Source organism: Salvelinus sp. IW2-2015, linkage group LG22 (genome assembly GCF_002910315.2).
Source record: "Salvelinus sp. IW2-2015 linkage group LG22, ASM291031v2, whole genome shotgun sequence".
Classification (NCBI taxonomy): Eukaryota; Metazoa; Chordata; class Actinopteri; order Salmoniformes; family Salmonidae; genus Salvelinus; species Salvelinus sp. IW2-2015.
In genome coordinates, this window is record NC_036862.1 from 14,495,788 (window position 1) to 14,508,269 (window position 12,482).

The 12,482-nt window shown below is 42.8% G+C and overlaps 1 protein-coding gene across 15 annotated transcripts in view; it reads left to right on the plus strand.

Moving 5' to 3' along the window:
- Positions 1-12,482, plus strand: part of LOC111949337 (E3 ubiquitin-protein ligase TRIP12) — a 79,281-nt gene that overhangs the window by 35,760 nt on the left and 31,039 nt on the right. For 6 of the 15 annotated variants that reach the window (XM_070434052.1, XM_070434051.1, XM_070434056.1 and 3 more), the window contains 2 exons: positions 108-895; positions 2,918-3,022. In XM_070434052.1, the coding sequence (XP_070290153.1) occupies positions 108-895; positions 2,918-3,022 (893 nt within the window). Of the gene's footprint in view, positions 1-107; positions 896-2,917; positions 3,024-12,482 lie in introns of all 15 variants that reach the window. The other 9 variants (XM_023966417.2, XM_023966420.2, XM_023966424.2 and 6 more) reach the window with 3 other exon arrangements.

Genomic DNA, 12,482 nt, shown 5'->3' on the forward strand with positions numbered 1-12,482 from the left:
TATGCCTAAATTAATTGAATGGAAGCATTGTACTTGATCGCTTTGTCTTTCCAGTTTGGAAACTGTGCTAAAAGGTTCTCTCTTTCTCTCCTCCACCGTCCTGGCAGTAGCAGTCTGTCACTGTCTGTGGCCTCATTTGTGCTGCAAGACGACCCAGAGGCCGCAGGGACATCCGAGCAAGAGCCAACAGGCCACCAATCCAAGAGTGAAGGCACCACCCGAGGGTTGAAGAGAAGTTCTGCACCTGACCTCAACAACACCTACACCCCCACCCCAGCCAAGAAGTCCAAATCCCACCCTCCACCCAGAGACCATACCACTGAGGCCAAGAAAGGCCCTGCCAAGTCCTCCAAGAAGAGATCCGTGGCTCCAGAGCTGCCCGCGCCCACAGGCCGCAGCAAGAGCGGGGCCTCTGGGGCCTCACCGACCCAGAAACGGAAGAAGGCTGACTCCCTCCCCGGTCTGAGCAGCACTGCTGGGTCCCTCCCCAACCGTACCGACGGCAGATCTGCAAAACCCACCAAGCTGGCGTCGAAATCGGCCGCCTCAGCCAAAGCTGGGTGTAGCACCGTGACTGACTCCTCCTCTTCTGCCTCCACCTCTTCCTCCTCCTCCACCGGCGCCAACAGCGCCACCGCCACGCAGGGCGCCAGGCTCAAGCAGGGCAAAGACCAGAACAAGGCACGCCGCTCCCGCTCCGCCTCCAGCCCTTCCCCYCGCCGAAGCACCCGCGACAGGGAGCAGGCCAAAGCCGCAGTCTCGTCCAAGTTTGAGTGGGCCTCCCGCTTCAGTCCCAAAGTCAACCTGCCAAAGCCCAAATTGTCCCTACCTGGCTCCTCCAAGACCGAGACCTCCTCCAAACCTGGGCCCTCAGGACTACAAGCCAAACTAGCAAGTGAGTCTGTCCCGCCCTCTCCGCATACCTGTGCACCATTTCCTTTCAACCAAGGGAGAGTTGGGTTTGAGGTGCTCATATTTGTAATGGTCAGCCAGCCAGGGTCAAAGCATTGCTGCCTTTGTAGGGTTCGGCATGGTGCTCTGTAGGGGCTCTGGTGGAGGTTACTCTTCGGGATTAAATGTCACAGGGACAGGACCCCTGTTGCGGCGTCAGTTACAGAAACTCACTCTGCACTGGGACCTGCTGCTGCCGGGGTTCTCATGCCAGGCACACTCCACTCCACCACACACTCCAAGCGGGGATTAACCCTGCGCAGACAGTCAGTGCTCATAAACATGCATGGACATAACCTTGCGGATAAACTCCCACGGACACAAGTGTAACTGATATAMGCAGTCCCAATTCTCTTCTTTGTTCCCTTTTSGCCCTAACCCTTCAATGTTTAGTGTCTGGATTAGCATCACGGGGTAGTGGCTCGGCTGGTGGCTCAACTGTAGCCTGTTGGACTGTGGCGCAAATGGATATTTTGTAAAGGAAGGACACTGATTCACTACAGCCCCTCAGGTGTTGGGTAGGTGGTAAGGGCTAGCTAATGTGCTCGGAGGCATTTAAAATACTTTTGCTGTCAGATCAGACACAATCAGTCCTGAGGTTACAGAGGTCACACCACGGCGATGCGTTGTGGGAGTTGTAGTGTAGGATTGTCAGACCGCTGCTGTGGTGTGTTTTGAAGAATTGAATGACTGCATGGCTCCAAATGTCCATAGTCTCATACAGTTTGAGTTTAAAGCTCATAGGTGGGTTAGGGGGAAGGTGTCACGAATGTAGTGCATGCGGGCGAGTGGAAGATGATCAGTGGTTCAGCGGTGGATCAATGTGTTCTGGGTTGGGGATCTAAGATGGTGACCGAGGCTAGGCACTAGGCACGCTGCCACAGGGCCCAGCTCCAAACATGTGCCCGCTCTGAGAGGTCCTGACCAGACCGTCCTGCCGGTTGACTAGCAAGCGTCAGGTTCTCACTGGGGAGGGGAGCAGAGAGTGATTCACCCACTTTTATTAAGTAGGGAGGGGCACAGATTGTCACTTCTAGTGCACGCTGTCACACACACACTCAACATATATTCTCAGTCTCTGTGGACTCTGCTGCTATAATGGTGAGTAAGCCAGATTGCATGGTGCGGTATGAGGTGTAGCTGTGATGGTGCGCAACAGGCTTTCTGCTGTAGCAACAATACAATGCCATTTGGATTCTTCTGTTGGGTAACTGGTGGTGTTACTTGGGTTAATGGGTGAGGGGTGTGTGTGGTTGRGTTTGTGACTACTTGTCTGTTGACAGCCCCTGTATTGTATGTGTGTTGGGAATAGGTCAGTCGTCGTCATGTCTTTGCACTCTGTGTTGGGACCCTCAGGTTTAGCATGAAGGTTGTTCTGTTCTAGGTCTGTACTAGTGAGAGAGGCTATTTATACTCTCCCAGCGTCTGTGGCACTGGGCTCTCGACTGAGAAACACCAGAGCTGTCAGTGTATGACTGTCCTCCCTGGGTGGCTCTTACTGTTATGAGTGACTGGTGCCGACCCCCTCTGAACCAGTCCTTGCTTTTGACCGTTATGTCACTTGTCAACCACTAACTATTACTCTATTTAGCCACGGTGGCTGGCTTCAGTTAAAACCAGGTTTGGGGTTTTAAAAAACACTTTTAAAAAACTGGAGGTATTAAACTGAAATTCCAGTTTATCTACTGGGGAAAACACTGGTTATCAGTGTCCAAACAGTTCAGGTTGGGTGGAATATCTAAGCCACCAGTTGGTTAGTAATGGTTGTAGACTAAACCAACATTATAGAAAGGTGCGTCTGCGTAGCTTAATCAGTTGCAAACAAATAATTCCTTTTAACTGATGGAAATGGATAAACTGGTTATCCTGATAGCGCAATCTAACACCTTGTGTGGCCCACTATCACTGTGGTTTATCCTCTTTAGCCTTGGCTGTTTACTCATTGGCTCCTTGTTTCTCTCATCAGGTTTGAGGAAGTCCACTAAGAAGCGCAGCGAGTCTCCTCCAGCAGAGCTCCCCAGCTTTCGGCGGAGCACACGTCAGAAGACCACGGGCTCCTGCGCCAGCACCAGGTACTACAGCCTCACACTGCTCTCAATGTCATCTCTCAACTTCTCCAGTCTAAAGACCCAAGTCAATTGTAGTCGGTTGTATTTCGGTGTGCACAAAAAGTATTTAACAATACATCCAATATTTTATGGAAGTTGGTGGCTTCCTTGGAAATACCTAGTGAAATTGTCCCCGAGATGTCAATCTTTCAGTGTATTATGGAAGTGTGTTGTCAGTCATAACATGTTTTTAAAGGGAAAATCCACTCCAGACATGACACGCCTGTCAATTTGGCTATATTCTATGTTCTATAAGTGGGTAAAATAACTATTTTCACCATGTCAACTTTGAAGTTAAATCAGTCTGTGAAATCGTGTTGTAATGCATTATCATAAGGTTCTCGCAGATGGGGAATAACGCATTTCACAGCGKTTTTAAAACAATTATCTGCGCTCCAGATCGCACAATGCACGTTTCTTCGTTCCCTCCTTGCCCATGTTTGTGGGAAGGCGTAGATTCGGTAACGAATCTATGGAATTCGACCAAACCATGGAAATTCTATGTAAACGCCACACACGCGTACTTCCCTGGGGGAAAGTTTCAGAATCCCCTTATAGCTGCCCTTCAAAATTAGCCTACTTTTATGCTATTGTTTGTATTTTACCGTGTTGGGGTAAAAATCGGAGTATAATGCTTGAGTGAATGTCAACGCAAATACATGTTAACATCACCAATCAACTGCATCACAATTAAAATGTCTTCAACTACCACCACCAATTCTATATGGCTAGCTATGCTACCAACTTGTACAAATGGGAGTTAGCATTTAGCAGACATTTCTCCAAACCTGAACATTTTGTGACCACGTTGTGAGCACATTAAAACTTCTAAATTGGGACGAATATACACTTTGTTAGACCAGATTCATTGAATGTCCTCCAAAGACGAAATCCTTGCGCTTTCCTCCGTACAACGTTCCATTTACCTTTTCACCGCATACAGTGCCTTGCAAAAGTATTCATCCCCCTTGGCGTTTTTTCATATTTTGTTGCATTACAACCTGTAATTTAAATAGATTTTTATTTGGATTTCATGTAATGGACATAAACAAAATAGTCCAAATTAGTGAAGTGAAATTTAAAAAAATAACTTAAATGTAAAAAAATAAAAAATAAATAAAAGAAGGTATAACCTGAATAGTGGTGTGTGCATATGTATTCACCCCCTTTGCTATGAAGCCCCAAAATAAGATCTGGTGCAAGTCACATAATTAGTTAGATCACACACAGGTGGACTTTATTTAAGTGTCACATGATCTCTGTGTGTGTGTACACACACACACACWCYCACACAGAGTTGAAGTCGGAAGTTTACATACACCTTAGCCAAATGCATTTAAAGTCCGTTTTTCCACAATTCATGACATTTAATCCTAGTAAAAATTCCCTGTTTTAGGTCAGTTAGGGTCACCACTTTATTTTAAGAATGTGAAATGTCAGAATAATAGTGATTTATTTCAGATTTTATTTCTTTCATCACATTCCCAGTGGGTCAAAAGTTTACATACACTCAATTAGTATTTGGTAGCATTGCCTTGAAATTGTTTAACCTGTCTAGGACTGGGAACCCCGTTCCGCTAGCGGAACCCCTTGCCAATAAAATTGCAGGGCGCCAAATACAAAACAACAGAAATCTCATAAATCAAATTTCTCAAACATACAAGTATTAGGCACCATTTTATAGATAAAATACTCGTTAATCCAGCCACAGTGTCTGATACATTTTTTTTTWTTTTWATAATTTTTTTTGCTTTACAGCGAGAGCTCCACAAACGATTATGTAATGTCACCACCAAGTCACAGATAAACCCAGCCATTTTTCCCGCCAAAGAGAGGAGTCACAAAAAGCACAAATAGAGATAAAATTAATCACTAACCTTTCATCTTCATCAGATGACACTCATAGGACTTCATGTTACACAATACATGTATGTTTTGTTCAGTAAAGTTCATATTTATATCAAAAAATCTTTTTTTACATTGGTGTGTTAGATTCAGTAGTTCCAAAACATGCAGTGATATTGCAGAGCCACATGAATTCACAGAAATACTCATAATAAATGTTTAGATACACTTCTCCTTAATGCAACCGCTGTCAGATTTCAAAAAAGCTTTACGGAAAAAGCATAATCTGAGAACGGCGCTCAGAGCCCAAACCAGCCAGAGAAATATACGCCATGTTGGGTAGTCAACATTATTCATATATAAATATTCACTTACCTTTGATCTTCATCAGAATGCACTCCCAGGAATCGCAGTTCCACAATAAATGCTTGTTTTGTTCGATAATGTCCATCATTTATGTCCAATAGCTTATTTTGTTAGGGCGTTTGGTAAACAATCCAAAAGCGCGATCTGGTCGATTCGGACGAAACGTTCAAAAAGTTATATTACAGGTCGAAGAAACTTGTCAAACTAAGTATAGAATCAATCTTTAGGATGTTTATATCATAAAAGTTCAATACTGTTCCAACCGGAGAATTCCATTGTCTGTAGAATTGCTCTCGAACGAGAGCAACCTCTCAAGTGAAAGCTCGTGACTGAGAACGAGGCTGTAGGCAGACCCCTTAGTAAAACKMCTKRCATCCGGCCCCCCTTCACATGAGCAGCCTGAAACCACGTTCTAAAGACGGTTGACATCTAGTGGAAGCCTTAGGAAGTGAAAAATAACCCATATCCCACTGTGTATTCGATAGGGGTGAGTTCAGAAACTACAAACCTCAGATTTCCCACTTCCTGTTTGGATTTTTTCTCAGGTTTTTGCCTGCCATATGAGTTCTGTTATACTCACAGACATCATTCAAACAGTCTTAGAAACTTCAGAGTTTTCTATCCAATACTAATAATAATATGCATATATTAGCATCTGGGACTGAGGAGGAGCCAGTTCACTCTGGGCATGCTATTCATCCAAAAGTGAAAATGTTGCCCCCTATCCCAAACAAGTTAACTTGGGTCAAATGTTTCGGTTGGCCCTCCACAAGCTTCCCACAATAATTTGGATGAACTTTGGCCCATTCCTCCTGACAGAGCTGGTGTAACTGAGTCAGGTTTGTAGGCCTCCTTGCTCGCACACACTTTTTCAGTTCTGCCCACAAATATTCTATGGGATTGAGGGCATGGTTTTGTGATGGCCACTCCAATACCTTGACTTTGTTGTCCTTAAGCCATTTTGCCACAACTTTGGAAGTATGCTTGGGGTCATTGTCCATTTGGAAGACCCATTTGCGACCAAGCTTTGACTTCCTGACTAATGTCTTGAGATGTTGCTTCAATATATTCACATAATTGTCCTTCCTCATGATGCCATCTGTTATGTGAAGTGCACCAATCCCTCCTGCAGCAAAGCACCCCCACAACATGATGCTGCCACCCCTGTGCTTCATGGTTGGGATGGTGTTCTTCGGGTTGCAAGCCTCCCCCTTTTTCCTCCAAACATAATGATGGTCATTATGGCCAAACAGTTCTATTTTTGTTTCATCAGACCAGAGGACATTTCTCCAATAAGTATGATCTTTGTCCCCCTGTGCAGTTGCAAACCGTAGTCTGGCTTTTTTATGGCGGTTTTGGAGCAGTGGTTTCTTCCTTGCTGAGTGGCCTTTCAGGTTATGTCGATATAGGACTCGTTTTACTGTGGATKTAGATACTTTTGTACCTGTTTCCTCCAGCATCTTCACAAGGTTCTTTGCTGTTGTTCTGGGATTGATTTGTACTTTTCACACCCAAGTACGTTCATCTCTAGGAGACAGAACGCTTCTCCTTCCTGAGTAGTATGACGGCTACATGGTCCCATGGTGTTTATACTTGCGTACTATTGTTTGTACAGATGAACGTGGTACCTTCAGGCGTTTGGAAATTGCTCCCAAGGATGAACCAGACTTGTGGAGGTCTACAATTTTTTTTTCTTCTGAGTTCTTGGAAAAACAATTCTGGGGTCTTGGCTGATTTCTTTWGATTTTRCCATGATGTCAAGCAAAGAGGCACTGAGTTTGAAGGTAGGCCTTTAAATACATCTACAGGTAAACCTCCAATTGACTCAAATGATGTCAATTAGCTTATCAGAAGCTTCTAAAGCCATGACATTTTCTGGAATTTTCCATAGCTGTTTAAAGGCACAGTCAACTTAATGTATGTAAACTTCTGATCCACTGGAATTGTGATACAGTGAAATAATCTAACTTGCCAAAACCGTAGGTTAACAAGAATTTTGTGGAGTGGTTGAAACACTTCGGTTGGAGTCATTAACTTGTTTTTCAACCACTCAGCAAATTTGTTGTTAACAAACTATAATTTTGGTTTAAACGTTTGACCCAAGTTAAAAAATTAAGGAAATGCTACCAAATACTAATTGAGTGTATGTAAACTGCTGACCCACTGGGAATGTGATGAAAGAAATAAAAGCTGAAATAAATCATTCTCTCTGCTATTATTCTGACATTTCACATTCTTAAAATAAAGTGGTGATTGACTGACCTAAGACAGGGAATTTTTACTTGGATTAAATGTCAGGAATTGTGAAACTGAGTTTAAATGTATTTGGTTAAGGTGTATGTAAACTTCTGACTTCAACTGTTTGTGTATATTTCTACACATAGTGTGTGTGTGTGTATACCTGTTCTAAAAGGCCCCAGAGTCTGCAACACCACCAAGCAAGCAGCACCATAAAGACCAAGGAGCTCTCCAAACAGGTCATGGACAAAGTTGTGGAGAAGTACAGATCAGGGTTGGGTTATAAAAAATWAAATTAAAAAAATATCCAAAACTTTGAACATCCCACGGAGCACCATTTAAATCCATTATTTAAAAAATAAAAGAATATGGCACCACAACAAACCTGCCAAGAGAGGGCCGCCCACCAAAACTCACGGACCAGGCAAGGACGGCATTAATCAGAGAGGAAACAAAGAGACCAAAGATAAGCCTGAAGGAGCRGCAAAGCTCCACAGCAGAGATTGGAGTATCTGTCCATAAGACCACTTTAAGCCGTACACTCCACAGAGCTGGGCTTTACGGAAGAGTGTACAGAAAAAGCCATTGCTTAAAGAAAAAAATAAGCAATGGTGTTTGCCATAAGGCATGTGGGAGACTCCCCAAACATATGGAAGAAGGTACTCTGTTCAGATCAGACTAAAATTGAGATTTTTGGCCATTAAGGAAAACGCTATGTCTGGTGCAAACCCAACACGTCTCATCTCCCGAGAACACCATCCCTACAGTGAAGCATGGTGGTGGCAGCATCATGCTGTGGAGATGTTTTTCATCGGCAGGGACTGGGAAACTGGTCAGAATTGAAGGAATTAATGGATGGCGTTCAATACAGGGAATTTCTTGAGGGAAACCTGTTTCAGTCTTCCAGAGATTTGAGACTGGGGCGGTGGTTCACCTTCCAGCAGGACAATGACCCTAAGCTTACTGCTAAAGCAACACTTGAGTGGTTTAAGAGGAAACATTTAAATGTCTTGGAATGGCCTAGTCAAAGCCCAGACCTCAATGACTTAAAGATGGCTGTACACCAGCAGAACCCATGCAACTTGAAGAATTTGTAGCAGTTTTGCCTTGAAGAATGGCCAAAAATCCCAGTGGCTAGATGTGTCAAGCTTATAGAGACATACCCCAAGAGACTTGCAGCTGTAATTGCTGCTAAAGGTAGCTCTACAACTTTGAGGGGTGAATAGTCATGCACGCTCAAGTTTTTGTTTTTTGGGCTTATTATTGCCAGGTCGCAATTGTAAATGAGAACGTGTTCTCAATTTGCCTACCTGGTTAAATAAAGGTTAAATAAAATAAATAAAAATAAATTTCTTGTTTGTTTCACAATAAAAAATATTTTGCATCTTCAAAGTGGTAGGCATGTTGTGTAAATCAAATGATACAAACCCCCCAAAAATATATTTTAATTCCAGGTTGTAAGGCAACAAAATAGGAAAATGTCAAGGGGGTGAATACTTTCGCAAGCCACTGTATATGGGTACGTGCCGTGGCATAGCAACTTCAACCCCCCTCCTTGAGGCAGACAATCTGCAGGTTGGACATGGTCAGAGTGCAGTTTGTCAATTTTACAGCTGGCTAGCTACTTCACATGCTAATATTAGCTTTGGTATTATCGTGTGTAGCTACATTTGCTTGCTAGCTACATAGCCAGCCAAGAGATTTTGTAGTCGACTTGCGCTGCAACAGATTTCTACAACATTTTTCACATGTTGCTACCAACCTTTATTATAATGACAAAAAGAAAAATGTCATCGCCGAAAACATAATTCTCACATATTAGTGTTATTTAACACTAACTCATAGGAATTTGTGGTTTTGGGTGGATTATTCCTTCAAATTAAATGTCCAGTGTTTCTGGATTTCTAACAAATATATATTTTTTAATACACTGAGTGATAATTTTCCTTCCAAAACCCCACCTTTTGGAATTAAGTTTATTTTTCCCCACAATTTCTTCTGTGGTCACATACGAGTATAGGATGAGTCGACAACATTGTTTTGGTATGCGTTAACAGAATGTATATATATATATATCACTTTTTTAAATGTATATTTTCCTCTGGACWGTTACACCATTCAGGAACGTAAACATGCTTGTTGTGGTTACCTGCATGTCTGTATGTGAACATTAAGGTTGCATGTTTTGGAATATTCAGTGGTGGAAACTTCCCATGGGAATTAACGGAAATATATGRAAATGAATATTAATACCATTTAAATGTAGGTGMTTTTTTTTGCGTTGGATATTGACCATATCATGTGGAGACAAACATAAGGTAAAAGGTTTATCATAAGTAGACATAATTGCAAATTATGAAATCCTTCCAATAGAAATAAAAAAACAATTTAGTTACGAATTTAACTTTAATTAATTTAGTTGACTCTTCACATAGGATGATTTTCAAAGAACAACAAAAGTGAATATTGAGTGATCCCCAATGATCCATCGCATCTCCCAAAAATGTTTTCAACATACATCTGTGAAATAGTAGTCTAGAAACTAAAGCTTTGGTTGTCTACCTCTCAGGCTTCCATGTCTTCTCCCTGGACCTCCTCAATGTCCACTTCTTGAACATCAGACTCTGAGGACTCATCTTCACTGTCACTTTCCAACCTTGTTGAGGATGGCTTGTCAGGCTCAAAAAGTCTCAAATTTTTCAACCCTTGTATTGGTCAGCCTGTTGCGTGCTTTGGTGTGTGTGTGTGTGTTCCTAGACAAGGACCAGTTGTGCTCTGAAGTGGCTGATGTTGGGAGGATTTGGAGGATGATGGGAGGCAACAGGGGAAGAGCCTCAGATCCACAAAGTTCCTTCCACCAGGTGGCTGATGAGATGTTGGAACGACTGCCATATTGCATCTCCATCCCAAAGCCCTTGCTTGGAAGTGTACTTCGCCAGACTGCCAAAAACCTTGCCTTCATCCAGGCCAAGGTGGCAAGACACGGTTGTGATGACACCATAGGCCTTGTTGATCTCTGCACCAGACAGGATGCTCTTGCCAGCATACTTGGGGTCCAACATGTATGCTGCCTGAAGGCCATACACACCTCAGAAGTCTTCACGCTTTTTGATATATTTCAGAACTGCAGTTTCCTCTGCCTGGAGCAACCGTGAAGTGGGCAGGACAGTACGGATTTCTTCTTACATCTGCAAGCAGAGTCTGAACATCAGACAGGATGGCATTATCTCCCTCAATCCGTGCAATGGCTACTGCTATAGGTTTCAGGCTGCTTACCACTCTCTCCCAAAATACATCATCCAGGAGGATCCTCTTGATGGGGGCTGTCCATATCGGCAGACTGTGTATATATATATATATATATATAGCCATTTCTGGGAGAAACTCCTTCCCCTCCAGGAGACTGTCAAACATGACAACACCACCCCAACGGGTGTGGCTTGGCAGCTTCAATGTAGTGCTCTTATTCTTCTCACTTTGCTTGTTGAGGTAGATTGCTGCTTTAACTTAATGACCCTTCACATAACTAACCATTTCCTTGGCTCTCTTGTAGAGTGTATCCATTGTTTTCAGTGCTATGATGTCCTTGAGGAGCAGATTCAATGCATGAGCAGCACAGCCAATCGGTGTGATGTGAGGGTAGGACTCCTCCACTTTAGACCAAGCAGCCTTCATGTTTGCTGCTTTTTCTGTCACCAGTGCAAATACTTTCTGTGGTCCAAGGTCATAGATGACTGCCTTCAGCTCATCTGCAATGTAGAGACTGGTGTCTCTGTTGTCCCTTGTGTTTAGGCTCTTGTAGAATACTGGTTGAGGGGTGGGGATTATGTAGTTTATTCCTTGCCCACCAACATTCGATCACCTATCAGAGATGTTTGCAATAGTCTGCTTTCTCTATGGTTTTCTTGACCTTCACTTGAACTCTGTTGAACTCTGCAAATGAGTAGATGGGGGTGTATGCTGGGCGAAGAACATTCATAAATCTCTTCCAATACACATTGCCTGTGAGCATCAGAGGTGAACCAGTTGCAAACACAGTTTGAGCAAGACATTCATCAGCATTTCTTGGACTACGTTCCTCCATTCAGTCAAAAAAGAAAATCTGATTCCAGGATGGCCATGAGCTGTTGCTATCTATAAGGTGTCTGATTCATAATTTTCACCTCGAATAGAAGTAGAGGACAGAGGTTGCTTGTTGTGAGCGCTGAGGGAACTTTATGCACTTGGCCAGATGATTCTGCATCGTTGTTGCATTCTTCACATATGATTTGGCACAGTATTTACAAATGTACATACCTTTTCCTTCTACATTAGCTGCAGTGAAATGTCTCCACACATCAGATAGTGCCTGTGGCATTTTCCTGTAAAGATGAGAAAAAAAGAGAGAGAAATACAATTTTATATACAGATAAAAAGTTAAGCAGTTAGATTAAACAACTTCTTTGTAAGATGTTTTAAAATGAAACATGTATGTAAACAGGTGAATTAACATTTCAGTTAGCAGGCTCATGCAAGCTAAAACCCACATGGTAGCAAAAACGAACTAGCAGAAATTGTTAACAAGTTAGAAATGATTTAAACACACTTTGCTGTAGGTTACTATTTACTAGCTAACAAGAAATCATGTCATATAAAATATATTGACCCCACCCAGTATTGTAATCAAAACTTACCAGAAAGCATGTAGTTCTCGGCTCAGACAGTGTAGTAGTGTGGGCTCTAGCATCTCATTAGTGTACCAGATCTTGAGAATCAGCTGTACATTCCATTGAATTGMGGATAGTTTWACCAAAATATGCCACACAACCTAGAATTGCCTTGTGTATCCCACAAAGAAGGTTCACTGTTGTAAGCGAACTATTTTTTTTATATGAATTTAAGCAAAATTCCCAGGCTTAACTTCCCATGGAAAATTTCCAGAATTTATTGTGTGCTGTCTTGTTTGACCGTGGGCTCTGTGTGATCTAGTTGTTT